At 46.6% G+C, this 26,315-nt stretch overlaps 4 protein-coding genes across 8 annotated transcripts in view; 3 read left to right on the plus strand and 1 right to left on the minus strand.

Annotated features, from left to right (window-relative positions):
• On the plus strand, window positions 1-5,444 carry ZNHIT3 (zinc finger HIT-type containing 3). The gene is made up of 4 exons (XM_072353213.1): window positions 1-151; window positions 274-305; window positions 377-523; window positions 1,070-5,444. The coding sequence occupies exons 1-4, from the start codon at window positions 72-74 to the stop codon at window positions 1,258-1,260; spliced, it is 450 nt and encodes a 149-aa protein (XP_072209314.1). The 5' UTR covers window positions 1-71; the 3' UTR covers window positions 1,261-5,444.
• MYO19 (myosin XIX) lies at window positions 2,256-24,048 on the minus strand. 3 transcript variants are annotated; one of them, XM_072353207.1, is made up of 24 exons: window positions 23,932-24,048; window positions 16,097-16,241; window positions 15,259-15,407; window positions 14,909-15,022; window positions 14,048-14,180; window positions 13,761-13,830; window positions 13,551-13,653; window positions 13,254-13,350; window positions 12,673-12,749; window positions 12,188-12,278; window positions 11,054-11,225; window positions 10,701-10,774; window positions 10,493-10,614; window positions 9,141-9,254; window positions 8,795-8,971; window positions 8,359-8,505; window positions 7,783-7,890; window positions 7,150-7,220; window positions 6,094-6,203; window positions 4,196-4,359; window positions 3,621-3,750; window positions 3,355-3,440; window positions 2,712-3,005; window positions 2,256-2,390 (listed from the first exon to the last, which is right to left on the minus strand). In XM_072353207.1, exons 2-24 carry the CDS (start codon window positions 16,200-16,202, stop codon window positions 2,262-2,264), a joined length of 2,838 nt encoding a protein of 945 aa, XP_072209308.1. In that variant the 5' UTR covers window positions 16,203-16,241; window positions 23,932-24,048; the 3' UTR covers window positions 2,256-2,261. The 3 variants fall into 3 exon arrangements, with proteins under 3 accessions (XP_072209308.1, XP_072209307.1, XP_072209309.1); XM_072353206.1 differs by lacking the exon at window positions 23,932-24,048 and adding an exon at window positions 17,900-18,583; XM_072353208.1 differs by lacking the exons at window positions 2,256-2,390; window positions 2,712-3,005; window positions 3,355-3,440; window positions 3,621-3,750; window positions 23,932-24,048 and adding exons at window positions 5,601-5,709; window positions 17,900-18,592 and having other exon boundaries at window positions 4,224-4,359.
• On the plus strand, window positions 18,662-21,179 carry PIGW (phosphatidylinositol glycan anchor biosynthesis class W). The gene has a single exon (XM_072353212.1). It carries the CDS (start codon window positions 19,003-19,005, stop codon window positions 20,494-20,496), a length of 1,494 nt encoding a protein of 497 aa, XP_072209313.1. The 5' UTR covers window positions 18,662-19,002; the 3' UTR covers window positions 20,497-21,179.
• The window catches only part of GGNBP2 (gametogenetin binding protein 2), a 16,794-nt gene continuing 13,499 nt past the window's right edge, over window positions 23,021-26,315 (plus strand). For 2 of the 3 annotated variants that reach the window (XM_072353209.1, XM_072353211.1), the window contains exons 1-2: window positions 23,364-23,460; window positions 23,955-24,072. In XM_072353209.1, coding sequence (XP_072209310.1) covers window positions 23,980-24,072 — 93 coding nt within the window. In that variant the 5' untranslated portion in view covers window positions 23,364-23,460; window positions 23,955-23,979. Of the gene's footprint in view, window positions 23,293-23,363; window positions 23,461-23,954; window positions 24,073-26,315 lie in introns of those variants that run through there. The other variant, XM_072353210.1, reaches the window with a different exon arrangement.

The raw sequence follows: 26,315 nt of genomic DNA on the forward strand, positions 1-26,315 counted from the left end.
TGTTCCGGCTCCCGGCCGTGCCCCGCTCGGCGCTCAGCTGCCAGGCCTGGTCGGGGCGGTGCGGAGCGGCCATGCGGGCGGCGCGGCGCTGCGGGGTGTGCGGGGCGGACGGAGCCGCCAAATATCGCTGTCCGCGCTGCGCTGCCGCATAGTGAGCGCAGGGAGGGAGGGGGCGGCGGCGCTGGGGGGAGCGGGGGCGGGTGGGGGGTGGAGGGCCCGGGGGCCGCCTCTCTGAGGGCACCTCCCGGCCTAATGGCGGCTCTCGTCCCGCAGCTGCTCCGTGCCGTGCTGCAAGGCGCACCGAGGTGAGTGAGCGAGCGGGAGGCGCTGTGGGGTGGGCCTGGCCGGGCGGCCGTGACGGGCCTTATCCGTACAGAGCGATGCGCGACGCAGAGGGAACCGCCGGAGGAGGAACGGGGGGCGCAGCGCGGCCTTCCCGCGGACAGCGCGTGGTCGGTGGCCGACATCCTGACGGAGGAGGACGAGCAGGACCGCGTCCCGATGCAGAAGCTCCGGCTGCTGGGTGAGCCGGGCCGGAGGGCAGCGGGAGCCACCGAGGGGAGCCTGAAACCTGAAGGGATCGCAGCGAGCCACGAACTGGGGACGAGTGGGAAGTTATGGCACTGAGAGTGCCACCGCTCAGTGCCCCTTGGGGAACATGCCTGCAAAGTTGGGGTGGTTATAGTGTCGTTTGTGACTGTTCACAGTGAGCAGTGCGGAATCGCAGAACAGCCCCAGCTGGAGGGGACCCACACAGCACTGCCCAAACGCTGTGTCCCAGCTGTGTCCCAGTGCTCTGAGAGCACAGAGCCGTGCCTGCTGCATTGGGCAGTCTGTTCCCTGCCCCTGGGGCAGACCCTGACCCTAATAATGACTTGAGATCATGTGCTGGTAGAGGAAGTGCATAAAAACAGGAGAGGATTTAGTTTGTGATCAGCACTGTAACCATGCTTGCTTCTGCCTTCTCTGATTTCAGGGTTGAACTGCCTTCCTTAACAGAAACCAAATCCTTTACTGTGGGACTTTAGGGAAAAATGGCACTCATTATCTTTTCTCCTTTTCTTTAAAGGAGAATCAGAAGAACTGAGAGGCTTGCTGCTGAACCCACACCTCAGGCAGCTGCTGCTGACCATTGACCAAGCAGAAGATAAAAGCGCTCTTATGAAAAAATACATGCAGGAGCCACTCTTTGTGGAGTTTGCAGACTGCTGCTTGAGGATTGTGGAACCCCCAGAGAAGGAGAACATTCATCCTGAGTGAGCTTGGGAGTATTTTTTGTTCCTTCAGGTTTCCCTGTGACAGAAGCCATTCTGCAGTGCCCCACAGTGCACTGTGCCATGTATTCCCTCCCTCTGTTGCTCACGAGTGTCAGCGCTCTAATTTCCATTTTAGAGCTGATAAGCAATGATGTGGTGCTGGACAAATTTCTAGATGCTAGGAATTGAATATGGTATTATGTGGACTTGCCCTCTGTTGATAAAGAAATCCTGTCACCTATGGGAAATACCACTTCCCACTAACAACTACATTAAATGTACTGGCATTTGTCTTAACCCACAAAATGAACCTGGAATGCTTTTGTTGACCTTGTTGTGGAGAGTCAGATGCTTTCAGAAGATACTTCAGAGTTTATTTAGATGTGGCATACACAGAAAAGCTGAACGTTTTCAAGACCCACGTACATAGCAGAGGTGGTATAGGGTGCCCTGGTGAGAACTTTGGTCCCTCGGCAGAGGTAATGCTGTTGGCTAGGTGATGTTAGAAACGCACAGATAACAATGTATTTTGGTCCTGTAGATAAAAAGCAAAAGTCTGGTCCTGCTTTTCCCTGAGGCACCTGCCTTTAGTGTTACAGTTGACTGCTAGTTACTTTCTTGGTCACAGGTTACTAAATGTTTGTTGTAGCCTCCAAAAAGAACCTGGCACATGTCAGAAGTGTTTGCCTTTTTTGCTATCTCATTACCAGCCATTGTTTTGACCATGTGCTGCTAGAAGTGTTCTGTTCAAGTATATACTCTTTAAAGCACTTGATCTGTTTTAATTGAGTGTTCTCATAGTACTGATTATTTCCTCTAGTGTGCGTGTGTGTGAGGAGGAAAGCCTCCTCTGCATTCAGAATTTGAATTATGATATGCATACACTGCGTGATTATAGGAAACTGAGGTAGCAGCAGATAGGGACGTTGAATAACTTGAAAAGCAGCAGCCTGCAGGCAGTCCTTCCCTGAAGGAAAAAGTTCCATATTTGCAGATGGACAAAGGTTATGTTGGAAGCAGTTCTTTTCTGTCCAATAAAATCTGGTTAAATCCGGTGACAGAATAGGCAGCAGTGAGGGGACTGACATTGGCGTAATGCAGGGGAGACTTCTTGCAATGAAACCTGACAGAGCCCTGGAAGAAAACAAGGTGGAGAGGCCAGTTGATGCTTTGCAAGACTGTGATCTAGTTTTGCTGTTCAGACAGAGCACTACAAGCAACTGATAAGTATGACTAAAAGCTTTTATCAGTTTGTTTCTATGACAGACTAGCAAGAACTTTCATGCTTTGTTCTCACATCTGAGCCCCATGTCCAACCTATTAATGTCAGGATCGTCCTTGCGTGTCTAAAGCGGTGAAGAAAGGAAAAACTAGATTGGTAGCAGACTTCATGCCAGTACTGTTCTAGGACCCTGACCTCATGACAGTTTAGTTGTGTTGTGTGAGGTATCTTACCTGTGGGAGAGCTCTAATAGAAGTGATGCCACAGCCTAAGAAGCTGCTTTCCATCTTGTAGCAGCTGATCCCCTGAAGTACTTTCAAGCATGCGAGCAGAGACAGCTCTCTCCGGAGTCCCACTGTGGTAACAGGCGTAGCAGACAGGATGAGGCCAAGAGGCCAGAACTGAATGACTGCACGTAGAGGCCCAGCTGTTCCCACAGAGCATGGCGATTTGGCTGACATCGCTGAGAAAGGTGCCTTTTCATCACTCTCATCTAATTCTGCTGCAGCTAAAGCTGCCATCTTTGCCTGATAAGCAGATGCAGAAAAAATATTCTCAGAACAGCTTGAGCAAAATTTAAAACTGCAAAACAAAGAGTCTAAAACAAAGTGCAACATAAGGGACAGGGCACCATTTGGGATGGTTTCCCATTTGGTACAGATATTTAGGAACAGATTCATTCTCTGGCCTCTAGCTACCTCCCAGGCAGCTGTAGAAGACTGGCATCCATCTTCTATGCTTCTGTTTGAGAAATGTTTTCTGAAGAACGGACAGAGTAGGTTTTGTACAGTTACTTGATAGGGGTAAGTTATTTCTCAAACCACTACAAAGCTTCACTCACTCAGCTTTAATCCTGTTCTGTACCGATGTACTTACTTTCCATTTCCTCCATCCACGCTTAATGACAACTGCAGCCCTGCGCATCCTTTGGAAGCGGTTCTTGGCTAACCAGGAGCGAATAGCTGAAGATTTAATTAGAAGAAATCAAAGTACAAAGAATCTCAGCAGCTGTTGCACACAATGTAAGAAAGATGGCACTTAAGCCTTCTCTGTGTTCCATTAGCATAGCCGTTCTTTAAATACCCAGAGTAGCTGGAAATGTTACTAGTTACATTTATGTCCAGCCACACTCATCAACTTACCTGCTTGGATGAGGGTTGCAGACCTTCTCTCCTTTGCAAGTTTCTTCTGTTTAAATCTTCTCCAGCAACACTGAATGCAAAAGGCGTTCTTGTTTAACACCTCTGCTCTTCTAGCTTCAAGTTGCTCTAGCTGTGTTGGAGACATAAGCCTGCAGTTAATAGTTGGGGACAGAGCTGTGTTTTTAACCATTCCACAATCATTTGTTGCTTGTCAGGTCTCAAGATCGCTTCTATTTTAGAGGTGACAGCATGTCATTAATGCTTATTATATAGTTATATATAATATGTAAGGTTAAAGTAGAAAGCATATATATCTGAGGGGGGGAAATGTGTTGTGGGGGAAAACACACTCCTGAGGTCACAGTAGCAGCAGGCTTAAAAGTATAAGAATAAGAATCTGAATAATACTTAAGAATACTGAAGAATAGTGAATAAGAATCTGCTCAGGCCTGTCAGAGTAGCTAAAGCTGCCAGTAGAAGGCAGGGAAAGCTGTAATACATGCTGAAATAGAATACCAACAACACAAGGCACAAGTGTATTCCAGAACTGTTAGCTGAGGAAGTGGCACTCTTACCACAGAATTAGCCATAAATACTTTGGTTTTGCCACAATACACTGAAGTATTCTCTGATCCCTTCCCTGTGGGCTCAGTGGCACTTTGTCCTGTAATAACATTCTGCAGAATCTCAATGATGACATTATGTGATGCTTTGTTGTCATCCACCGCTGCAGACTCACCTGCAAATGAAGCATTGAAAAGAAGGTATTGTTAAATTTGGAAATCAAGACCAGGTTATTGCCTTTGCAATGAGATATCGTAGCCATCTGGGGGTGATGGCTGAGATATTACTAGTTCTAGCCATTGGGGGAAAAAGCAGCTGCATAGATTTTGGCATGTGCTAACAACTAGAAAGACACTTTGAGTAGGATGTAGTTTGGATGCTAATGTATTGCATTATTGCCTCCACTGTGGCATATTTAGGCTAGCATGGGCAACAGGTGGCATTTTGAGTGGATCTAGACAAGGAGAGCAGCACAGCCCTAAGACAATTTGATGAAATAACCGAAGCCCAAAACTATAGGGATAAAAGAGCAAAAAGCAAGGAGTTAGATTCATAGCTTTAATGTACTGAGAGATGCAGGAACAAGAAACAAATGCTGTGCAATTCTAACAGGGTATCGGCAGCTAAAAGAATCAGGGACACATGCTAAGTGTATGACTATTGTGGTATTGTGGTAGTAAGAAGTTATCAAAATCATTTCTGGGACTTTTCTTTTTTTACATGATAAGACAAACAGGTTATCCAGATTAACCTATTTGGGCACAGAGGAAGACTTAATTCAGACCTGTCCTCTAAAGAGAATGTACTGCTCAAGGCAATGCCGCATGAGTTTTCTGCATGCCTAATGCCAGAACTTGACAGTCGTTGTATCTTTTCATCCTGGATACTGTTTGTATTTCTGCTATAATTATTTGTAAGGAGATGAGAGCATTTTAAGGCACCGAAGACAAATACAAACAACTCTTGCATACAGGAAGACATCTGGTGACTATGATTATGTTCACGGGACCAAGCTGATAGGAAAGCAAAGGCTTATCCTCATGTCTAGGAAATTGTTTTACTTTGTTTGCAGATTATAGCCCACTGAAGATAAAAAGGAATACTAACCTATCACAATGAAGCATTTCAACTAATGGGTTTATAATTACGGGAGAAAGATATGGAGTGTAAGTAATTTTCCAGCCTGTACTTTATTGCTTCATTGTATTTCAGCAAGGTGAACAGATTTCCAGCCATTAAACATACCTGAAATAGGCTGGTACTTACTGACCTTATTTCCCACACCTACTGGTTACTGAAAAGACCCAAGAAGATGGGATTAATCTGGGACAGGGATGGGGTTTTCAGTCACTTTCAATATTAAATGTAACTGCCCAATGATGAGCTCCTTTCTCAGGGGTTCACCAAAGACATTACCTGATAGACTGGATTATGTATCTTAACGTCCATCCTCGCTCTTGTATAGAGAAAAGAATTGCATACAGAAGTTTGCAATAGGCAGAAGAAGCAGCAGAATCCAGGTAAGCTAGAAGGTCAGTGTGTTTGGCAAGGAAACAAAGTGGGGGGGGGAAAAAAAAAAAGGAAGGATAAGGAATATAAGCAAAAAAGCAAGTGGTCTTCAAGTTTACTTAAGAACTATTTCTAAATCAAATTATATTACATCATAACTAATTGTTTCCACTGAAGAAGAACATGGAAAAGCAGTAGTGAAGATGAAGCATTTGCTCTTTTTAAAAGAGCCTGCTATATGCATTAGGCAGATTAGAAACTGAAGCCGGTTTAGAGAAGTTAGAAAAGTATTTTGAGAACAGTTTCTAAGTGCTGAGTACAATTATAGCGTCTGATCCATGTGATATCAACTTGGTGCAGGGGCAGTTTTATAGCAAAGGGATTATCTAAACAAACCTACCTTCGTTCTTGGCAGTATGGTAGTTGCTTTTATCACACGCACTGTTTTTGCTGGACCTGCGTGATTTTCTCAGTATTCCATAGCGATCAGCGAAACTCTGAAAAGAGATCCTGATAGACAAGAGTACAGTTAATACTAGGCTGCTGTTAGTAATGACTGTCTGGTAAGTAATCTGTCCTTTGAAGGGAAAAAATTGCAGAATGGATTAAAAAATCCAACTCACAGACTGCAAAAAGACCAATGCCTATATAGTTACCAACAGGTAAGAAACTGTAAACCTAATGAAGAAATTCAGGAGGCTGTTGCCCAGCAATAGACAAAGACTTTCAGTTGTGACAAAGACTAGGCAGGAATTACACTTCTTAGATGAATGCAGTAAGCTTCACTCCAGTCAATAACATGACTAGCTCAGGCCTTATTCCCTCCACCCTCTAAAGATGATCAGAAAAGCCAGCAGGATGACTGGCTATGATAGATACTGTATTGAAGAAGACCACGCTTAGATGAATGCCATTTTGTCACGTATTTTTTGATTGTTGTGAATGATACTATGAATCCCACGAAAAATAGAAAGTTTTACTGTGTGATAGTCTACATCTTCTGCAGTGTCTCAGACTGGAAAGGTACAGTGAGGTCTCTGTCAGGTGTTGTTACACACACACACACACACACACACACACACACACGTGAATTTGTTGGGTAATTGCTAGATTTTTAAGAATCTCATTATCTTGAATGAAAGCTGCTCTCGTGCTGCTTATTGTGCAGTTACTGCACTTCTGTGCTTCCTGAACTAGCAGTTTCATTAGCCAAAACAGAACAACAGTCCAGGTGTTCCAGCTATTGCTGTCTCCAAAATATGAAAGGTGCTGGAATAGGCTTACAAACGAGCACAGAGCAGAACCCTTCAGATAGCTTCAAAAGAATCCCTAAGGTTTTGTGGTATAAAACAAACTACTAAATATTTGGATTTCCTACATAAAAGCTCTTCTGAATAACCACTGATTGCTATAGAAATGGATTATGCAAGACAGTGTTCAAGAAGTTTGGTCTTACCTAATAGGGAAGCCTGCTGCGCTGATGGTGATGGCTTCAACTATTCCACATGCCTGAAGCTGGCTGAGAACCTGAGGCACAAATTGAGTTGTTTTAGGAAAACACTTGTTCTTTGTGAAAGCTGCAGTGAAAGTGTGCATGGGACGCACTCAACCCAAGCCACGTTCAGCTCTGCTCAGCCACCACACTGCTGGTTAGGGAACAAATGGAGAGGGTAGAGAAGGAGATTACACAGCTAGTTAGCATTTTCTAGCACCCAAGCAGACTTTTGCTGTGGGCTTGTACTGTGAAGATATCTTTGTGACCAAGGTAGCCACAGCCAGATCACCTTTATCTACTTTGTGAGTTGAGAAGCTATCATACCTAATAACCCATGAGCGCTGTGAAAAGAGATTTTCCCATACAGCAACAAGTAAGTTGCACCTGAACAAACTGCTGAGCCATTTTAGTGCCATTTTAGACACGCTCCATCACTGATTCTGAAAGGACATTCACCTTGGAAATTTCAAAGAAGAAATATACTGTGAAAAGAGATTTGCAGGTGAATCACAACCATCTGAGACTCAGTGCAAAGCCCAGCACATTATTTCTGGGAAGTTTCTGATGTAATGAAGAAAGCTTTGGAGAAGTTACCTCCTCTTTTCTAAAAGTCATTGCCTTGCAGTCAGCATTAGGCTTGATGCATCGGATGTAATGTGGTTTGGTGCTGTTCAAGATCTGCATGAGATTTTCAAGCGAACTCTGCAGAGAAGAAATACAGGAGAAACACAGGTGCAATTAGGGCTTCATTCTTCATAGGTAGTTTAGTGAATTGGTGCTACTCTATAAAAGCAATGAAGCTCTTTTTTTTCTTTCCTAAGAATGACTTCACGCTCTCAGTATTAGCACAGCTGATATCTCTGTGGATACTTTTAAAAATGACTTGATGGTAAATTCAGAAAGTTTCCTAAACTGTATCAGGGCCATTAGTTGAACTAACCTATCAGTAAGAACACATACGAGAAGCCTGACAAAGGCAGATGCCCAGCTGCTAAAGATAAAACTGGAGTGAGTTAAACTCCAAGTCCAGAGATAATCAAAGCCTGGTGCTTCTTCAGGTTTACAGCCATCTCATTTAATAACAGTTACTGATCTTGCTCCAGCTATAATGTTTTCTCATCTAGTTATGAAGACAGCAGTAGAAAGCAGAATCTCGAGTAGTTCATGTACCTTGAATTTTGACACCACTGTAACAACAGCCGCTCTGTTCTGCATTTTGGTATTATTTTGGTGGTTTTCTGCAATAGGGAATAATTTTTGAAGCAAAGCATCCTTAGAATTTTGCAGAACATGGACAAGTTCTGGTGGAATGGGGTCCTGCAAACACAAATGTGACTCGTGAGCATTTGAACTTACGCTGAAACACATCACCTTTTAATCAGATCACTAAAAGTTCTCCATATGTAGATGGAATAGTATTTCTAATGCCAGCTGTGACTTAGCCACAGCTGCAGTATCAAATCTGAAATGATTTATGTGGAGTAAGATGTGCAAAGTCAGTAAACATTGCTGACTACAAATGCCAGTGATGCTTTAATCCAAATTTGCTTTTGGCCTGCCAGGTTGTGAGTTGGTTTTTTAAATAACTGTTTCTGCAAACACCTACCTTATTTTTCTCCACCATTGCTGCCAGCTGATAGCAGACTTTGCCAGCGTAATGTGAAATAATGAAGTTAGGCTTCTTACTAAACTTGTCTCGACTTAAACACTGATTATCAGACAGAGCTTTCTCAATCCGAGTTTGAAACAGGTCAGGGTTAGAGGATCTATTCAAACGGCATTCCTGCATAACAAAACAAAACAAGATTACAGCATCTTGAATTTTTCCTCAACAAATGTCTTTTAGTAATGGTAAGCGTGACTGTAATTTAGCATTTGTGTTTTCTTTGCTGGCTTGGAATGGAAGGTGTGCAACTAGGCCAGAAAGACTCGCAGTTTAGGTGTGTGCTTACCTCATTCAGCAGAGAAAAAATGCTGAGAGGATTGCCCTCTATCAGGTCAAGGCAGCTCTGGTTGTCCTGATAGTTTATGAAAGACCACTGCAGACCTTCAGATGCATATTCTTCCTAAAGTAAGAGAGAAACTGGATGTTCTGCAGCAGAGGGCACTAGAGCTCAAAGAACTGCATGTTTTTTCTTACCATATGATGCAGTTACTGTTTAAGCAAACAAGTTAATCACAGACTCAGCCTACTCATCCAAAGCTCAGTTCATGAGTTCAATGAGAATCTTAAGAAAAAAAAACAAACAACTGAGGATATTTTATCCCAAGTAGCTTTTGAGTACATAGCAGCAGATCAGACCTGAACAATGAGTTTAATTATTTGGGAACTTTATGAATTTATCAGTGAGAGCTGCAAAGCTGCTTTACAAAGTAAACAAAGTCACGCTAAGCTCTGCTGGGTTTTCCCTTGAAGGGCAGGGAACACACAGAACTGCTTAGATTGGGACGCAGCCCATAACCTACCACTGTGTGCCAAACTTTACCAACCGGGCTTACTAAACAAAGTCTGATCCAAAAGGAAATGGACAAAGGTATGAGATGAAACCATTTCTACAGTGTTTATGCCGAATTATGGAATGAACTATAAGGAGTGCTTAGTAAGCAGAAGTCTTGGCTGGTTATTTTACAAATCTCCTGTCAAAAGCTTGCTCAGACAGCCACTAATGGCACTCAAGTGGTCTGGGACACAGCCAGATCAAAAGAGCTAATAGAGCAGGCAGTAGCTGGTAGGAATGCTATTAAATAGAGGTTATGAAGCAGTTTCAAGAAAAGTGATTGTGTGCTTGAACTTAGTTTCCATCTTCACTGACCATTAACCCACGGCATACTGACAAAGGCAGGTAGGGAAAAAAATGGTTAGCATATGAAAGCACAGATCAAGGGCAGAGAGGTACTTATCTCCTGAATACAACTTGATAAGACTATGCTCTGAGGCAGAAAGTGCCATCGTGTTGGTACCATTAAGAAAACAGTTTTCCAGATGCCAGTTAATGACAAAGGTCACTGTGGTAATGCACGTGTAATATGGAGAAATTCAACCAGGACTGAATGGGTCTGCTAGAGTAGCAGTCCAGGCCTGGCAGGATCTCTGTAACTCAAAGACATTAGGTGAGACCTTGAATTAGCAGTCTGTATAGCCGGTTAGATCAGTGACAGCAACATCGCTAACATCCCTCTGGTTTTCTTTGGCATTGTTAGCTTGACTGAAGGTTGCAGTCTGACCAGAAGCACAGAAATACAGAGAGGCAAAAGATGCTGTTTTAAAATAGATATTTGACATTAGATCTTAGTGGAGTATTACCTGTTGAGCCTTCAGATAGTGTGCTACGAAGTGCTGCTGCAGTTTCTCATTGGCATAATTAATACAGAGCTGTTCCAAGTTGTTTTCAGGGAAGGCTTCAAAACCATAAACATCCAGCAAACCTAGGAGTATCATAAGATGGCGCATTTTAATCTGGGAGCAGAAGGGCTTAAGGCTGTTCAGTTAAACCAGGGATGAAAAACTGTACCTATGAAGCTGGTCCACAACGATGTATCTGCATAAATGCTTTCGTTTATGACCAAAACAAGCCATTCAAACAATCTGTGAACAGTAACAACTGAATTAGTTGGAAAAGTGCTTGCTTTTCTTACTGCTCAAACAAAATTCATGCTATGGAACAGCAGTTCTCTGGAGATCTAATAGATAATGCAGCTAGGTCAGTATCTGTGACTGAATCAAGGGCGTGTTGAAAGGGAAAGGCAGGGTTATACTATTCTTTTGCCCACGCAGAAAGTGAGGGAAAGGATGACTCCATGGCTGCTCTGTTCCCTCACAAAAATTGCATGGATTAGCACAGCAGCCTGGCCTGCATGTCCTTACTTAGCATAGATCGCTTTGGCGAGGCAGTCCCTCCTAGTGTCACATTCACTTCTAGAGCACGGCTTCTTGAAGACCTGCTGTTGTTTTCCAGCAGTTATTGTTCGAATTCTTAATGATTCCAGTAGCTCCTCGATGGGTATCTTCAGCAGATCTCCTGCAGTCTTCACAGAGTCTAATTCAAGGAGAAAAACAGTTTCAAGATTATCTACCCAGAGTGTCAAATGAATACAGGCCCTTCTATGGGAGGTTGAGGGATGATAGTAAGAAACCCAGCACTTCTATGAACTCCCCAACTTAATTGTGGGATTTTGCATCATTTTACCCAAACTCAGAAGAAAGTTTTGTACAATCAGCCTCTTAATTTGCATGTACAGTGTCCCTAGGAATGCACGTACTATATTTAAAATGAAACAACAGTATCAAAAGTCTGAAGTTTGCCACACTGAAGTAAGCACTGTAGGGGTTACTGTCTAGGTTATGTCCTTGCTATTTGTTCACCTTTTCTGAGCAGAAACTTCTCTTCATTAGAGAAATGAGTATTTGCAAACAGAGGACTTAAGATGTCGCTAACCTGAGCTATATTCAATACTATTTGAATATTCAGATGTGTGAATCCAGAGAATATGAAATAACAGTAGGAAATTTCATTGTTCAGGACAGTTTTAGTTCTGGAGGAAAACCAGAGCTTTGCATCGCCTTAAGATACACAGAACCACCTCTGTGCTGTGCAGCAGTCTGGCAGATTTGTTCTGATTATGTGGAATGTTACTCTTTATCAGGAAAACTTCAAAGCCTCAAATTTCAAAGCCCTGCTTTCCACTCTAGATCAGATTTATGGAAGTCTTGTGATGTCAATGAAAGATCACAATCAATTGTAACATTCTTGCCAATAATCCTTCTGAAATGACAGTCCGGTGCTACAGTTGCCATGACCTGTAACATAAGGATATTATCTCTCAGATTTTGTGCAGTAGTGTGAAACCATGAAGCCTGGAACACAAGCCCACTTAAACTTTGGTCTGCCTGTGACCCTGATAGTCTCTTATCAAGCAGAAGAGCAAAGTAATCCTTTCTACTAGACATCTGCTCGAAGATAACAAAAGTCTTTAGAGTACAGCATGCTTGGTGCCTCACCTTTGGCTTTATCTTTTAGTTCACAAGGCTGAGATTCATCCACTGGATCAGAGAATTGAATGTTCCCAAGGTGGAGAAGGCCTGACAATACCTGCAATGTAATCAAGCACAGAGTTTTCTGAAACAGAACTCCCTTTCGAGGAAGTGTCCTCTTGGCCCTGCCACATGAACAGGGCAAATCAAAACGTTTCTGTATAAAACAAACAAAAAGCCAATAGAAAGGAAGTAGATTCCAAGTTTTTACAGTAATTCCTCGTGCAGCATTACTGAAAGAAATCTGCAGTTCACAGGTGTGAGCTTTTGGTTAAAAACTAATATTCGGATATGCAACCTAATGTGTAGCTGCAGGCATTCCAGGCAGCATTGCTGCAATGAATACCCAACAACCCATGCTCTGGACATTTCTATAGAAGTAGATCTGTATCAATCCCAATGCTAAAAAGACATTGTCACGAGCTTTGTGGTGACCATGCATTATACTTGACCTTGAAAATATTGTTCTGAGTGGAGTGGTCAATGCCCAAGTGAAACATTGCATCTCTGGTCACCTCGAAGCAGTCCTCTGAAAAGCCAAACAGGCGTTATTTAGTGAGAAAGCCATGCATGCAGATGGAGGCGTGTGGAACAATCTCCTCTACGTCCAGTTCAGCTGGAATTGTCAGAAGAGATTGAGGAAGCCAGCTGTTCTTTTGGTAAATCCCAAACTGGAATCAGAGAATCAAATCACAGATTTACTGCTGACTCTGGGGCTGTGAAGTTGGACAGCAGGTTGCTGAAGCACATCCGAAGACAAGGTGGATTCTAAACATAACCACAGAGCAATGCAAATTTGCTAGGCCAGAAACTGCTGTTTCAAGTCAGGTGAAAACTATTAGCAGTGCAAACCGAAACTTAAAACTGAATCACATTAATGCAGATGGCTTTGCAAAATCTGCTGTGGCTAGGCCAGGAAAATGCTGACTGCCTCACCTGGGTCATACGATTTAATGGGACAGATGCATTTTTACCTGCCTTCCCTCAAAGTTACAGCTGTTATTGACAGACAGTCTGTGAAACTAATCTTTACCCTCTAAGTTGCTTTCAGAATTTGGCAGCCAGCGGTAGTCAGCCCCTTCTGGAAGGTTCCATGCCAGTCTCTCCTCTGCAGTGGCACCTTTTGTGATCTGGAGACAGAAAATAATGACCAGATTCTGCCTTGGGTATTTACATCTCATAGACAGGGAATAACAATTGACTGGGAGCACAAACTGATTTGGAAGCATGGCAGACAGATGAACTGTTGAATATTGGAACTGTGCTAAATCCGGTGATTTCATACCCAGTGTTTCTCAGAAACATTTAGCAAAGCTGACTGAACGCAAACCTGATAAAATATATGAAAGTTTCTTTCATTGGGGGCCTGATAGGCAACTCTTGTCTTCTCCAGAAGGAAAGTCTGAATGGAAGCGCTACTCAGGTGGTGGAACCTAGAGGGGAAAAAAAAAAGGCAAAAGAGCAGATTTTAACAAAATTCCCCTCATGAAACTTAGAGGGAGAAGACAATTAGCTAAGCTGTTTACACAGTAATTATTACCTGTCCAAGTGAAGCTGAATGTATTTCCCGAAACGGCTGCTGTTGTTATTCCTCAGAGTACATGCATTTCCTGTGAAATTACCAGAGACACAGACAACATCATCAGTGATTTTACTCTTCCATGTAGGACATGCAGACATTAAAGCTGACTTGTATACAGCTCCAGCATTTGAAGGGTTTATCTTTTAAGGAGAAGAACAAGAGGTAGCTTAGATTTGTAGATTAAAAGAGAAAATTCCCACTATGGCCCACTACTTGTCCACACTGGCAAAAAAAGCTACTTTTACCAAATGCTTCCATGATAGGGTTGGAATCCAACACTCTCTTCTCTATCCGTTCCACAGCTTCATTGCCTTTTGGGGAGGTAACAGAAGCAGCAACAGAAGCATAAAATTTCATAAGGCAGCGAGATGTCCAGGTCTGCAAGAGACAGTAAGCCTTTGTTCTTACCATGTTATTAGTTATGTCAGTTACTGAAACAGTGCTAGCTTCTGAGAACACAGTGTGCATCTGGTGACAATGCTAGAGAGTAATAATGTCAACTTTATAGCTCTAGCTCAGACAGAACTTTTTGTGCATCACCTTATGTGCAACAGACACACATGTAAATCCTACTGGAACAAAAGTGCATTGCTGAATGGCAGCTTTACCAAGACATAACCATCTGGAAGCTTAGCTAGAATGAATAGCTAGTATTTTAAGATGAACTGAATATAAATAGACTTTGAGTCACTAACACTAAGCAAACCATGTTCTCGGGCTTAAAAATATTCTCCAGTATTTTTCTGAATAGGAATGGGTGTTACAGGACGGGCTAGGAAAGGGTCTGAACTCCTGTCTCTTAAGGGTTTGCTGAGACATGACCTCCCTAACTGACTAAGCTGAGACTTCAACTCAGGTGCAACTCCTATTGAACAATTCGAGTCCAGCCCTTCCACAAGTGGCAGATGTCACCTAGAGAGGAGTTACTTTGAGCCTATCTGACTGCAGCAGTCATTTAATGCTTTACACATGTGCCAAGAGAGTCTTGCTAAAGCAGGCTGGCTACATGCACTGTCTTCACTCACTGAAGAATTCTGCACTACAAGCCACTACCAAATCTCAAACAGTAAAAGCAATGTCACGACAATAGAGCACAATCTCCTTACCTTCCCAGCACCACTTTCTCCACTAACAATGATAGACTGGTTTATGGGGTCTATCTGGCTTTGAACATTTCTGTAGGTTTCTTCAGCCACTGCAAAGATGTGAGGTTTTAAATCCTGGAGGCAAAACAGAATATTCATGTTTAAGAGGACAATAATTACACAGTTCTACAGCAACAGGCAGTAGAGATCTTCTTGCATTTGTCCAAAAAATAGAACTGCTCTTTAAGTAGAGCTCATATTTCAGTAGAAATGGGTTTCATCCTTCAGAATTATTTTGCTCACACGGAGATTTTTAAGAACCTGAAAGCTGGGTTCTGCAGGAGGACACTTAGTTCACATACAAGGATTACCTGGGGGCGAACAGCAGCGTGGTACTCTCTCATAAGCTCAGGTGAGTAGAGGCAGGAGATGGGCTGAAATGGATTTAAAGCCACCAGGCTGCAGCCAGCATTTGTATAAAACAAGTTTACTGTGTATCTTGCTTGAAGACATTTCAGAACTGAAAGACACACCTTCTATTAGCACGTTTTGAAGAGTGTATTTGACTCTTCCTATTTGTCAGATATGTTACCTGTTATGTTTAACAGAGAATGAGAAGGTGATCAGGAGAAACCTATAGATCTACTACACATAATTATGTCTTTAAAAGTTGTTCTTAAGAAGCTTAAGTATTTTAACTCTACAACTCATTATATCACATGCTTTTATGAGCTTCTACACAGCAATTCCTAGGAAGCAAAGCTGTACATTTGCAGAGCAGACAGAGGCAGTTGTTCCCCATCTGCACAAGGAAGATGCCTTAGTTTATCTCAGCAGGGTAAAAGCCAAGTCAGGAATTCACTTTTCCAAGTAAATCTTACGGACATATGTTGAATCTACATTGGAACCTTGTTTCCTGATATGTTCATATAAAACTGAACTGCAGTCACAAGGTCATGCAGGAGCAACCCAGTGCCATAAACTCTCAACCAACCACTGGCTATCCGAACCAACAACACAAATGTGAGTCTTGCATGCAGATCTTGCTGAGAGATCAGTCTGGCTAAATCTATAATAAAGGTGTTGACACACTTTTCAACCAAACATGATTTTCTGAGCTGATCTGAGTAGGCTTTGGTAGGAACATTAATGACCACATATCAGTAGCCAGCAGGGAAAGGGACTCCTCGGGAGCTGCTGACTGCTCACCTGTCGTTGTCGTCACCGGGTTAACTTTTGTGAGATCATCAAAAAGATGCAGCTGCTCTTCATCACCGAGAAAAGCTCTGACTTCCTCTTCAAATGATTCATTCATGTCATTCTGGGCAACGGAATCTTCTTTTTGGCAGTTTACCTAGGGAGGATGTCAGATCAATGCCGGTTCATGGCTGAGTATAGCAGTACTGTCACTTCACTCCCTACAAGCTATAGCTCTTCTACCACATCCATGTAATACAAGTTCAGGAGGAATAATAATTAAGTACGTTGGAGCCACTGTTCCTCCCAGTTTGAAAGCAGTGCCCTCCCCCTGCATCACTGCTTCCCATGGCATACTGTTTTTATAAAATATTATGTGCCATATGAGAGATGGCAGGCTGACAACACTGTAGGTTGAATTCATCGCTGGCAGTACAGGCTGTTAGGCTCAAAAATGTGCCCTAAAACTCACAGTATCCATTAATTATAATTGTGCAGGTCATTCAACACAGACACACTTGTACAGTGTTCTTAAATTGAATACTTTTAGCCTATGGATGTCACGAACTCAATGCACACACTGCCTTGGGCAGAGGGAAGGAGGCAGGACTGGCTGCAGAGCTCAAAGCACTGAGGCCCAACACAGCAGTTTTCCTAGGAAGGACTTGCATTTTCAGAGCAGAGAGAGAAGGTCCTGAGACTGAAGTTGAAGACTGCGTGCATTGCAGCCAGGGGAAAGAACTGCTGACACTGTGAGACGTGAAGATTATATTAGGTGAAGATTTGTCTCCTTTGAATCACTGGAAGTATTTAAATCCCAGCCTCTGGGCTCCTATGCCCTTGACAACAGTAGTTGGAAGGGCACATTTGTTACACAAGTGTAATGGAAAACTTAACTAGAAGAGAGATTTCAGGTCCTGCTTGTTATTGAAAGGGAACAGATGCCAGTCCTGATCGTTGCATTCTGGATGTTCCTTTTCTGTCCCTCACCTCCTTGACAGGAACTCCTTCAGAGTAACCCTGCTCATGTGTATTTCATAGCATAAATCTGCAATTCTTGGTAAGTTAACCAAATTAATGAACGGCATCGCATTATTTCTACACAAAGCATGAAGTTCAGTTAGCAGCATTCTCAGTACGTGAGCTGAGCTCATCAATACATGGGAAAACATACTGCAAAGCCCCACTGACGTATTCCTAACAAAAGAGCAGGAATCATGTACGCATTCGGGGGCGCTGTTATATTTTGCAGACAGCATAAGAAGTTCATTTCCAGTCATATAATACTTCACGTATCAGGGAAGAAGATGCTTCTCAGCGAGGCTGAGCACTGACATCAGTGTTTGCTGTTATTCTGCTCTCAATGTGCAGCTGGACCACAGGACCTGAGAATGGGCTCCTTTTTGTTCACCTCCACCCACCGGCTCCAAGTGGGAAGAGATGCCCATTGCTTGGCCAGGAGTAGAACGGTGTTTGCAAGCTGAATGACTTGTGACAGCTGGCAGCTGTACTGCAAAGCTGTCACAGAGCTGCTGAAGAGTGACCCTTAAGGACGTGCTTGCTCCATGCATTAACACTGCCCCGTTCATGTCAACGGCGTCACAAAAATCACTGCTTACTGTTAGGGCAACGCAGCACAAAACCGCCTTAGTAATGCACTTCAAAACCGCACAGTGAACGGGTGCGGTCGAGCTCCTGAAGTAGGGGTGAAAATCCCTCAGCAGTTACCTCACCCCGGCAGCAGGGAAACCACCGAGAGCAGTTTCCTGGCGGTACAAATGCAACCAGCGACAGCCATTCCCTGCTTTCTTTTACCTGCTTCGGCATTTTGGCACTTCTCCAGCGCGGCGCTGCGGGCGACTCCGGCCTGAGCTCGGGGCTGCGCTCGGGGTCCTTCATGCAGCCCAGCCCGAAAAGCCCTTCAATAGAACGAGGAGAGCCGTGCCGCTCCGCCAGGGTCCCGACGGCAGCATCCGACTGCGAAGCGCGGCGTGCTCTGCAGTGTGTGCTCTGCAATGTGCGCTGTGCAGTGTGTGCTCTGCAGTGTGTGCTCTGCAGTGTGTGCTCTGCAATGTGCGCTGTGCAGTGTGTGCTCTGCAATGTGCGCTCCGCGGTGTGCTCCTCAATCAAGAAAGCGAAGTTCCCCGGCAAGAATCCGCATCCGTGCCCAAGTGCCGCAGTGAAGAAGGGAGGAAGGCGCACAAGGTGTGTAAGGAAAGGTTCGCGGCTGTGGCGGCGTCACGGCAGCGGTGCTTTGGGCCAGCGGTGACTCACGCGGTGACTCGGAGCGGATCCTTCCCTCCCGCTCCGCTCCCCGGCGGTCCCCGCGCAGCAGCTCCGTGCAGGACGAGCCGAGGCGCCGCCTGCCGCGGGTTCAGCCCCGCCGCGCTCCCAGCCGAGGGAACGGCGGGCAGCCCCGAGGTCAGCGCGCAGCCCGGGCCGGGCGGGCTCGATCTCCTCCGGGCCGCAACCACCGCAGACCGCGGGCCGAGCGGATGGCGCGGAGCGGAGCGGGGCGGTGTCTGGAGGAAGGGGAGGAGGAGGAGGAGGAGGAGACGGGGCGGGCGTTGCGGGCACAGCTCGTGGCGAATCGGGCGCTGCAGAACAGCAGCTGCGTGCCGCTGCCGGAGGAAAGTGCGGGTGGGGAGCGCGGGCTGCGTTTACACCGTGCGAGGCGGCCGCGCCGCGGGACGGGCTGAGCCGGGAGCTGCAGCGGAGCGGACGGAGCGGCGGCGAGTTGCGGCCGCGTCCTCGTGTGCAGCGGAGCGGCTGCTCGGCTTCCCCGGGCACGGCTGGCTGTGCGCGACTTGGCGGCTGCCGCAGCCCGGGTCCGTATTGTTCAACCGGGGAGGAGCTGTGAGTCCCGCTTACGGTACCGACTCCGGGTGGTGCTTCTCATTCCGGAGGCAGGCAGCAGAATGTCACGGAAGCAGCTGAAAGAAGCTTTCGTCAGTAACCTGAACGGAACCAGCCTGCTGGAGCTCTCCCTGGGCGCCCCCCTGGCCCCGCTCTGCCTGCTCTGCAGGGGGCTCCTCTTGGTGCTGTACTGCCAGCGCCGCGGGAAGCCTTTACGCTCGAGGCCGGCCGGTCTGCTGCTGGACTTGGTTGTGCTGGTCACCCCCCTGCTGCTGTCCTGCACTGTGCTGTCCGCACTGCTGGCCCTGGTTCCAGCCGTCCTCGCAGCCTTCTGTGCAGGGATATATTTTACAATATACCTCCAAAGGCAGCGTGACAGCCCGGCGCCTCTCAGGCAAATAGTCAGAGGTTTTCAGAACACGTGCCTGGATCCAGACTACGTTCCGGCAATAACCGCGTTCCGTGTTTATGTCAATGTGTTGACTTCCATCAGCATCTTAGCAGTGGATTTCCCGCAGTTCCCACGACGATACGCCAAAGCTGAGACCTATGGGACAGGAGTCATGGATCTGGGGGTCGGAGCTTTCATCTTCAGTAACGCTCTCGTCTGTCCTGAAGTTAGACAAAAGGCGGCTGTGACACAACCCAGATTCTCCAGTCTGGCCAAGCAGCTTTTTGCCATTTGGCCGTTGGTTGTTCTTGGCTTTGGACGGCTCCTTAGTGTAAAATCTATAGAGTACCATGAGCACGTTTCAGAGTATGGCGTGCACTGGAACTTTTTCTTTACCTTAGCACTTGTGAGGCTTCTGGCCTCTCTGCTCTTAGCCATATTTCCCAAAAATAAATCTTGGATGGTGGCTGTGACTGTCGCTGTACTTTATCAGCTCACCCTTAACGTTACCTCTTTGAAGACATTTCTCTTGCACGGCAGCAATGGCGAAGATACGAGGGCAGGCTTTTTGAATGCCAACAGGGAAGGGCTGCTGTCCATCTTTGGGTACCTAGCCATATACATGGCAAGTGTGCAGGTGGGGCTTTATCTGCTGAAGCGCAGGGACTCAGTCAAAGACTGGCTGGGAGCAGCGTGTCTCCTGCTGCTGGCAGCTCTCGTGCTCTTTGTGTTTCTCCACATATCCCAAACCCACGCAGACCCCGTGTCCCGCCGCATGGCCAACCTGTCCTACTGCTTGTGGGTCATCGCTTACTGCCTGACCTTCTTCGTCAGCTTCGTGGTGGCTGATCTCGTGCTGCTGTTCACAAAGCTTCTAGTGAAGGGCTCTGCTGTGCCCTCATGCTGGCGTGCTGTGAAGGCTCCAGGCGGCAGGGAGCAGCAGCAGGCAGAGGCTGTGCATGTCTGCCTGATCGCTGCCATTAATAAAAATCAGTTACTGTTTTTCTTATTAGCGAATGTAATGACTGGTATTGTGAATGTCATGATAGATACCATCCACAGCAGGGCCGCATTAACATTGTGCATACTGCACTTGTATATGTTTCTTAACTGTTTCATTATGTATATATTGCACACCAAAAATATAGTATTAAAATTCTGGTGATTCCGCTCTGTCTTAAAGGGACTAAAGCTACACTTTGCTATATATTAATGGAAAAAGAAGTATCTTTCCTATATTTATCGATAACATAGATACAGTATTTTATAACGTAGTATTTATAACAGGTTTTTATGACTTAGGGCTATTTATTGTTATTTTTACTCATTCATTTCTACACTTTGTTTCCCCAAACCATGCAGTCAGTGCTGTTACCCACTAAAGTTGCTCATTTTCTTGAAATCCATTAATTTTTTTAATGGTTTGCTGAATATTTGTGCTGATAGAAGGACATTAATGTAAATCATGTTATGTGATTAGTGAATTCAAGAGGTACGGTTACATCCCAGTGCTGGTAACATTCAGTAACAGTGTCCAGAGTAGCAGGAAAAACATCAGTTATTATGTAGAGAGAGACTTAATTGTAAAGATTTTGTTAGTTAAGGTCCTTGCATAAGTAACAGATAAGAGTAATTCTTTATACAGAATGCATAGAGCAAGTGGATGCTTTAAAATGCTTTGGCCCCGGAAAGATTTATGCATGTATTCAACTTTGATGGCAGTAATGGCGTGTGGAATGTTAATCATAGATTGAAATCTAAATTAGACTTTGAATTAAAGCTAAATTTATTTTCACCTTCAGTGCCGAATGTAAATGAAGACCCTGTGTGAAGCACGATAAAACCTCACTGCAGATGGATTCATACAGTAGTTGCTGGGATTTGTGGTGCAGATAATAAGAGACTTCTCTAAGAAAACACAAAGATCCCAAAGTAATTCACCTGCAGCCTGTGTACCAACATGCTGTGACAGCTCGTCTTTAGGAGTGCTGTAGAATATGGTCTTCAGCTCTGCTTTATGGTACTCAATGCCCACATATTGGCCTGTAAAGTTATTTTAAATAGCAGGTCTGTGTTTTGACAGCTGAGATGTCTTGAAATGGAAATGTTCAATGTGAGCTGTTAGCAGGCTGTGTGCACATGGAAAGCAGCATGCTGCTGTAGGTCGGGTACCAATGTTGGCGAGAGATGCGCTCAGGTTCTCCATCTATCGCAGTCTTGCAAGCTCAGAGCAGAACACTTTTCATTCACTTCCCTAATCTGTTCTCCCTGACCTCATTAAGAAATATGTTTAAAAATCAAGAGGAACTCAAGAATGCAAGATATAAACAATGTAGAAGCAGAATACGGGTGATAGCTGATGCTGAATGCCTAATGTTAGTGGAGTGACAGGAGTGCACATGGGCCATATTTCAACTGTTTCCTTCTCTACTGCATGCAATGAATCATAAAGCCTAAAGGAGATAAGGCCTCCAAACCCAATTCCTTAGGGCAGACATGCTGGGGAATGTTCTTAAATGTATGAGGTTCTCTCAGGCTTTGGCCAATAGAAAGATGCAGACTGAAGATCATATACTATGGACACAATAAGTCGGTGCTCGTTTACTTCCAAGTAGAATATGGAACTAAAGACAAACAGCCTGTATTGTCCTAGGAACAACTGCAGCTAATAAGCACAATTGTCAGAGTTGTTAGCAGTGCTTCCTGGTTGCTGGTGCATGTATTTATTCTAGAACAATTCCAAACCTTGCCTTGGGAAGAAAGGCCTCCATCGCCAGCTGGCCTGACTCATTTGTGACAATAACTCACGGATATTCATTTCTGAAGTGTTTGAAGCGCGAGGCCTGCAACGAGCTCTGCCTGAGAGCACAGGTCTATCGAGGTGGTTCAGCACGAAGGCGTTAACTGGGTGTGACAAAGCTGAGTTATGTCTGGACAAGCAGCGCTGTCTGGATGTGAACTGCATTGCATGAAGCAGGAATTCTGTGGGAGGGCTGCAGAGCCCGGCAGGGCCAGTGGGCAGCAGCTGCACCACGGAGCTGTGGCTGTAAGGACAGAGCTGTGGCTGTTAAGGATAGAGCTGTGGCTGTAAGGACAGAGCTGTGGCTGTAAGGACAGAGCTGGCAGCCCAGGGCACCACGTGAGGGACACCACGGCACGGCGCTGCTCTTCTGAAGCCGTGTGAACTAAGCTGTTCACCGCTGAATTAATGAGCAACAATTAATTCTCATTACTTCTTGTCAATAACAACCGTGGCAAGTTCTGCCCTGAAGCAACCAGCGGTTATTAATACTGAATGTTTTGACTATGAATGGATACAGATAATGAACCGTGCTCCTGCAGGGACCAAGAGATGCGAGCAAGTGCTCAGATCGCAGAATCCATGCAAGGAAATGGCGATGCACTGGGCTTGAGAAGATGCAGGAGGAGTGAATAGCACTGCAGACACCTCGTCCTGCTCCATCCCTGTGTGCCCCACGGACAGTGCCACAATCCATCTCACATCTGTGTTAAGATGTGCAGGTTTATGTAGATCTACAGATATATATGGAAGAAACGCATCTCCATCTGTTGGGCAATTAGTAGAAGTAACCATTACAAGCCGTAGCACGGCACTGACTTCAGTCATCATCGTACAGCTGCAGGATAGAAAGAAGGTGAGCGGGGATGGCCGCGTTCATCCTTCGGGTTGTTCCTCCCAGCGGCTCCTTCTTCCCAAATTTATCATTACTTTTCAATGCAGGCCGCAGCGTGCTTCCATTGCAGCACGTCCACGGCGCTAAGCACACCGCCCGGCGGTCCGTCCCTGCTCCGTTTCCGGTGGCGGAGGGCCGGATCGCCGGATCGCGGCCGTTCGCGGCCGTTCGTGGCCGTTCGTAACGCGGCGTTGCCGCGGAGCTCTCCGGGTAACGGACAGAACGGCGCCTCCCGCCGACCCGGCCGGACCGGGCTCTCCCCGCGGGTGAGACGGGGAGGAGAACGGCGAGATTTCGCGAGAGGACGGCGGGGCGGAGCCGGCGGTGGCGGGGAGGGTCCGGGGAGGGGGAGAGGAAGGAGGCGGCTCAGTGGCGGAGCCCGAGGTGTCCGCCCGCCTGTCACAGCGCGCGGGCCGCGGACTCGCAGAGCGCCGGTAAAGGCCGGGGGCGGCGGGGGAGCGGGGCTGAAGGGAGCGGGAGGGACGGAGGACGGGCGGCTCCGAGCTTCCTCCGCGCCGTCGCCTGCGGGCTGCGGGCCGGGCGGGGCCGGGAGGAGCTGGGCCGCGGGTGGGCCCTCCCGGCTGCGGCCCCCGGGGCTCTCCCGCTCCCTCGAGCCGCGGGCGGCGCCGGGGGCGGACGGGGCCGCCGAGGGTCGGGGCGGCGCCGCCGGGCCGGGGGGTGGGGGGGGGGAGTCGGGCCGGCGCTTCCGTCCGCTCCGTGCCGCCGCCCGCCCTGCCCTCGCGTCGCCTCTCGCTCCCCGAGCTCGGCCCGCGGCCTTCCCGGCCGCTCGGTCGCCGTGCGGGAGCGGCGGGCCCGGCGCGGCGCGTGTTGAATCGGGCGATGCGGAGCGCGGGTTCGCTCCCTGCTGGTGGTGAAAGTGCCGGGGGAGCGCGGCGGGCGTTTACCTCTGGGCGCTCCCTGCTCGCAGGCTGCAGCGCGGGGACGCGGCGGAGATGGCGCGGCTGGTGGCGGTCTGCAGGGACGGGGAGGAGGAGTTCCCCTTCGAGAAGAGGCAGATCCCGCTTTACATCGATGACACCCTGACGGTGAGTGCCGGCCCCGCTCCGCCCGGACCGCGGCCGCGTCGTGTTGCGACGCCCGGGCGAGGCCTTTCCCAGGCGCCTCCCGCGGCGATCGGCTCCGCGGCGCCCCGGGTTACCCAGCGCGGCTCTGCGGTGTTGGTGCGCGGCTTCGGCTCCGAGCGGCGCCGTGTGACCGTCCCGGCACCGGGGCCTGCGTGTGAGTCGCTGCCCGGGGACAGGAGGGGCTGCGAACACAGGCCGGAACGCGGGGCACGGCCGGTTCGTAAGGGAGGGACTCGTAGAATGGCTTACTCGTATTAACCTTAAAGCCGTGTCCCTGTTGGAATGAATGCCGTGCTTTAAAATAGGTAAGGAAGGGCTGAAGGTGTTTTCTACAGCTTCACTTTAAGGTAAGGGTTGTGGAGCCTGTAGCAGTGTGCTGCCACATGAGCAGCAATAGAGCCGTGAGGTTCCACTCAGTGTATCGTGTGGGTCTGTGAAACGTGGGGTTTGCTGCTGCTGGAAGGTGTGGCCCAGAGCCTGCTCTGCCTCCTGGCTCAGGAGAAGCACCCGCATGGCAGGAGCGTGTGCAGCAGCTCTGACTGCTGCTTGTCTGGCATTGCTCTCAGATCTTACAGCGGGGGAAGGTCTGGGTGAGAACAGAACTCGATGTGACCAGGTATCCTGCTTGTGTGTGAGTTCTGCTGTCAGTCTTGTGTCACGTGGCAGTCACTGATGTTACTTACACGATGGATAACGTATGTGCTTTCAAACCCTGACCTCCAGTTTCAGTGTGGCAGAACACCTGATTTACCTTTTTTTATTCCCTCTTAAACATTTCCAACTTCGTAATTTAAATTCTTCCATCTTCCAGCACAAAACAATGGGGCACCTTCACTCTGAGCCCTCAGTGACGATTCTCTGTCTCAGTCCCATCTGGTTTTGCATCGTATGAAGGGGGGGCTCTTTGCTGTTTATGTTAGTTTTGATCACTGTAAATGTTGCATGTTATTAATTGTCACTGCTTTTTGGCCCCATGGAGTCTGTTGGAGCTGTTTAACTGTGCTGTACACTGCAGTTTCCCCCTCCGGTTTTTCAAAGCAATATCCATCTCCCTTGCAAGGATTTATTGTCAGCACCGTGTAGGAATACCTGGAGCTTTGAGTTTGCTGTACCTTCTCTGTTGAGACCATTTTTGATCCTTTTCTCCCCATCATTTGAAGATCTTAGGTATATTTTTTTCCTAGGTTCCTGTGTACGAATGACTTGTTGGGTTGTGCTCAGCAGACTCACCGTGCTGTTGTTACCGTTCGCTGTACTTAATAGGCTGAGAGAGAGAATGTGAAAACTCGGCCAAACCAGGCGTGAGATGCATGAATTGACTTATGCTGACCTGAAATTGCGTTTCTGATTGAGTTCCAGAATTTATTTCCCTGCCACAAATTTTGCACAATTGCTCTGTGTTGTCACTATGACTTTTTCCTACAGCAGAGACGTGCTGTAATATGATTGAGAAGATCCCTATAGCTGTAAATCACTTTTGTGTCCATCTGGACGAGGGGCATTTATGTAAGTGCGAGTCATCCTTACCACAAAGGAATACTACCTTGTGTCTGCTTTGTTTGTGTTGTTTTTCCTTGTTCTGTTGATAAAAAGCATTCAGATTTCTGGAGGGTCTGGGGGTGGATAAATGTGCAGAAACAGAGCAGTGAAGCCTTTGCTTCCTTGTCTTGGAGCCTTTTGTGACTGTTATTTTAGTTCTTAAGGAGAGCTATTGCAACAGGAAGGTAGCGAGACAGTTGTGCTTGAAGTGGGTGCTGTTCTCTTTGAAAGCTAATTTTATCTTTAACATTATCTTTAACAATAAATGTTCAACAGAATTATCTGACTTGTGTTGGTCCATTTGATACTCAAAAAATGGAAAGCAATGGGACTGTGGAGTCTGTGCCTGGAGCCTGAAAACAGTGGGGCAGTAATTGTGAAATACTGAATGAATGGCTTAGAATGCTCTTCAGCTTGTAGTGCTGCTCCCAGGCCGTGCAGACACCCCTCTGGGTGCAGTACAACACCGCTCCTCTGCACTCACTCACCTGTCTGTCTCTTATGCTTCAACTCGAAATGAAAAGAGCTTTAAATATGTAGCTCTTTTCATTCCTTAAGCAGCTTTTAGGGTCTCTAGAAGGCGTGCTGCTTGTTGTGGTTTGTTTAACCAGTTAATAAAATCTCATCTAACAGATACATGAATTAATTCAGTCTTTGATAATGTA

Source organism: Excalfactoria chinensis, chromosome 19 (assembly GCF_039878825.1).
Source record: "Excalfactoria chinensis isolate bCotChi1 chromosome 19, bCotChi1.hap2, whole genome shotgun sequence".
Taxonomy (NCBI): Eukaryota; Metazoa; Chordata; class Aves; order Galliformes; family Phasianidae; genus Excalfactoria; species Excalfactoria chinensis.

What these genes read in the sequence shown, in the direction of transcription:
- MYO19 (XM_072353206.1), bottom strand. Translation starts at nt 17,983, where the DNA reads ATGAAGGACCCCGAGCGCAGCCCCGAGCTCAGGCCGGAGTCGCCCGCA. An exon ending in GTGCCAAAATGCCGAAGCAG is followed by an intron (nt 16,242 to 17,899) that starts GTAAAAGAAAGC and finishes CATCCTCCCTAG; the next exon opens with GTAAACTGCCAAAAAGAAGA. An exon ending in ACTATCTGAAGGCTCAACAG is followed by an intron (nt 9,255 to 10,492) that starts GTAATACTCCAC and finishes CTCTTACTTTAG; the next exon opens with GAAGAATATGCATCTGAAGG.
- ZNHIT3 (XM_072353213.1), top strand. Translation starts at nt 72, where the DNA reads ATGCGGGCGGCGCGGCGCTGCGGGGTGTGCGGGGCGGACGGAGCCGCC. An exon ending in GTGCTGCAAGGCGCACCGAG is followed by an intron (nt 306 to 376) that starts GTGAGTGAGCGA and finishes TTATCCGTACAG; the next exon opens with AGCGATGCGCGACGCAGAGG. An exon ending in GCAGAAGCTCCGGCTGCTGG is followed by an intron (nt 524 to 1,069) that starts GTGAGCCGGGCC and finishes TTTTCTTTAAAG; the next exon opens with GAGAATCAGAAGAACTGAGA.
- PIGW (XM_072353212.1), top strand. Translation starts at nt 19,003, where the DNA reads ATGTCACGGAAGCAGCTGAAAGAAGCTTTCGTCAGTAACCTGAACGGA.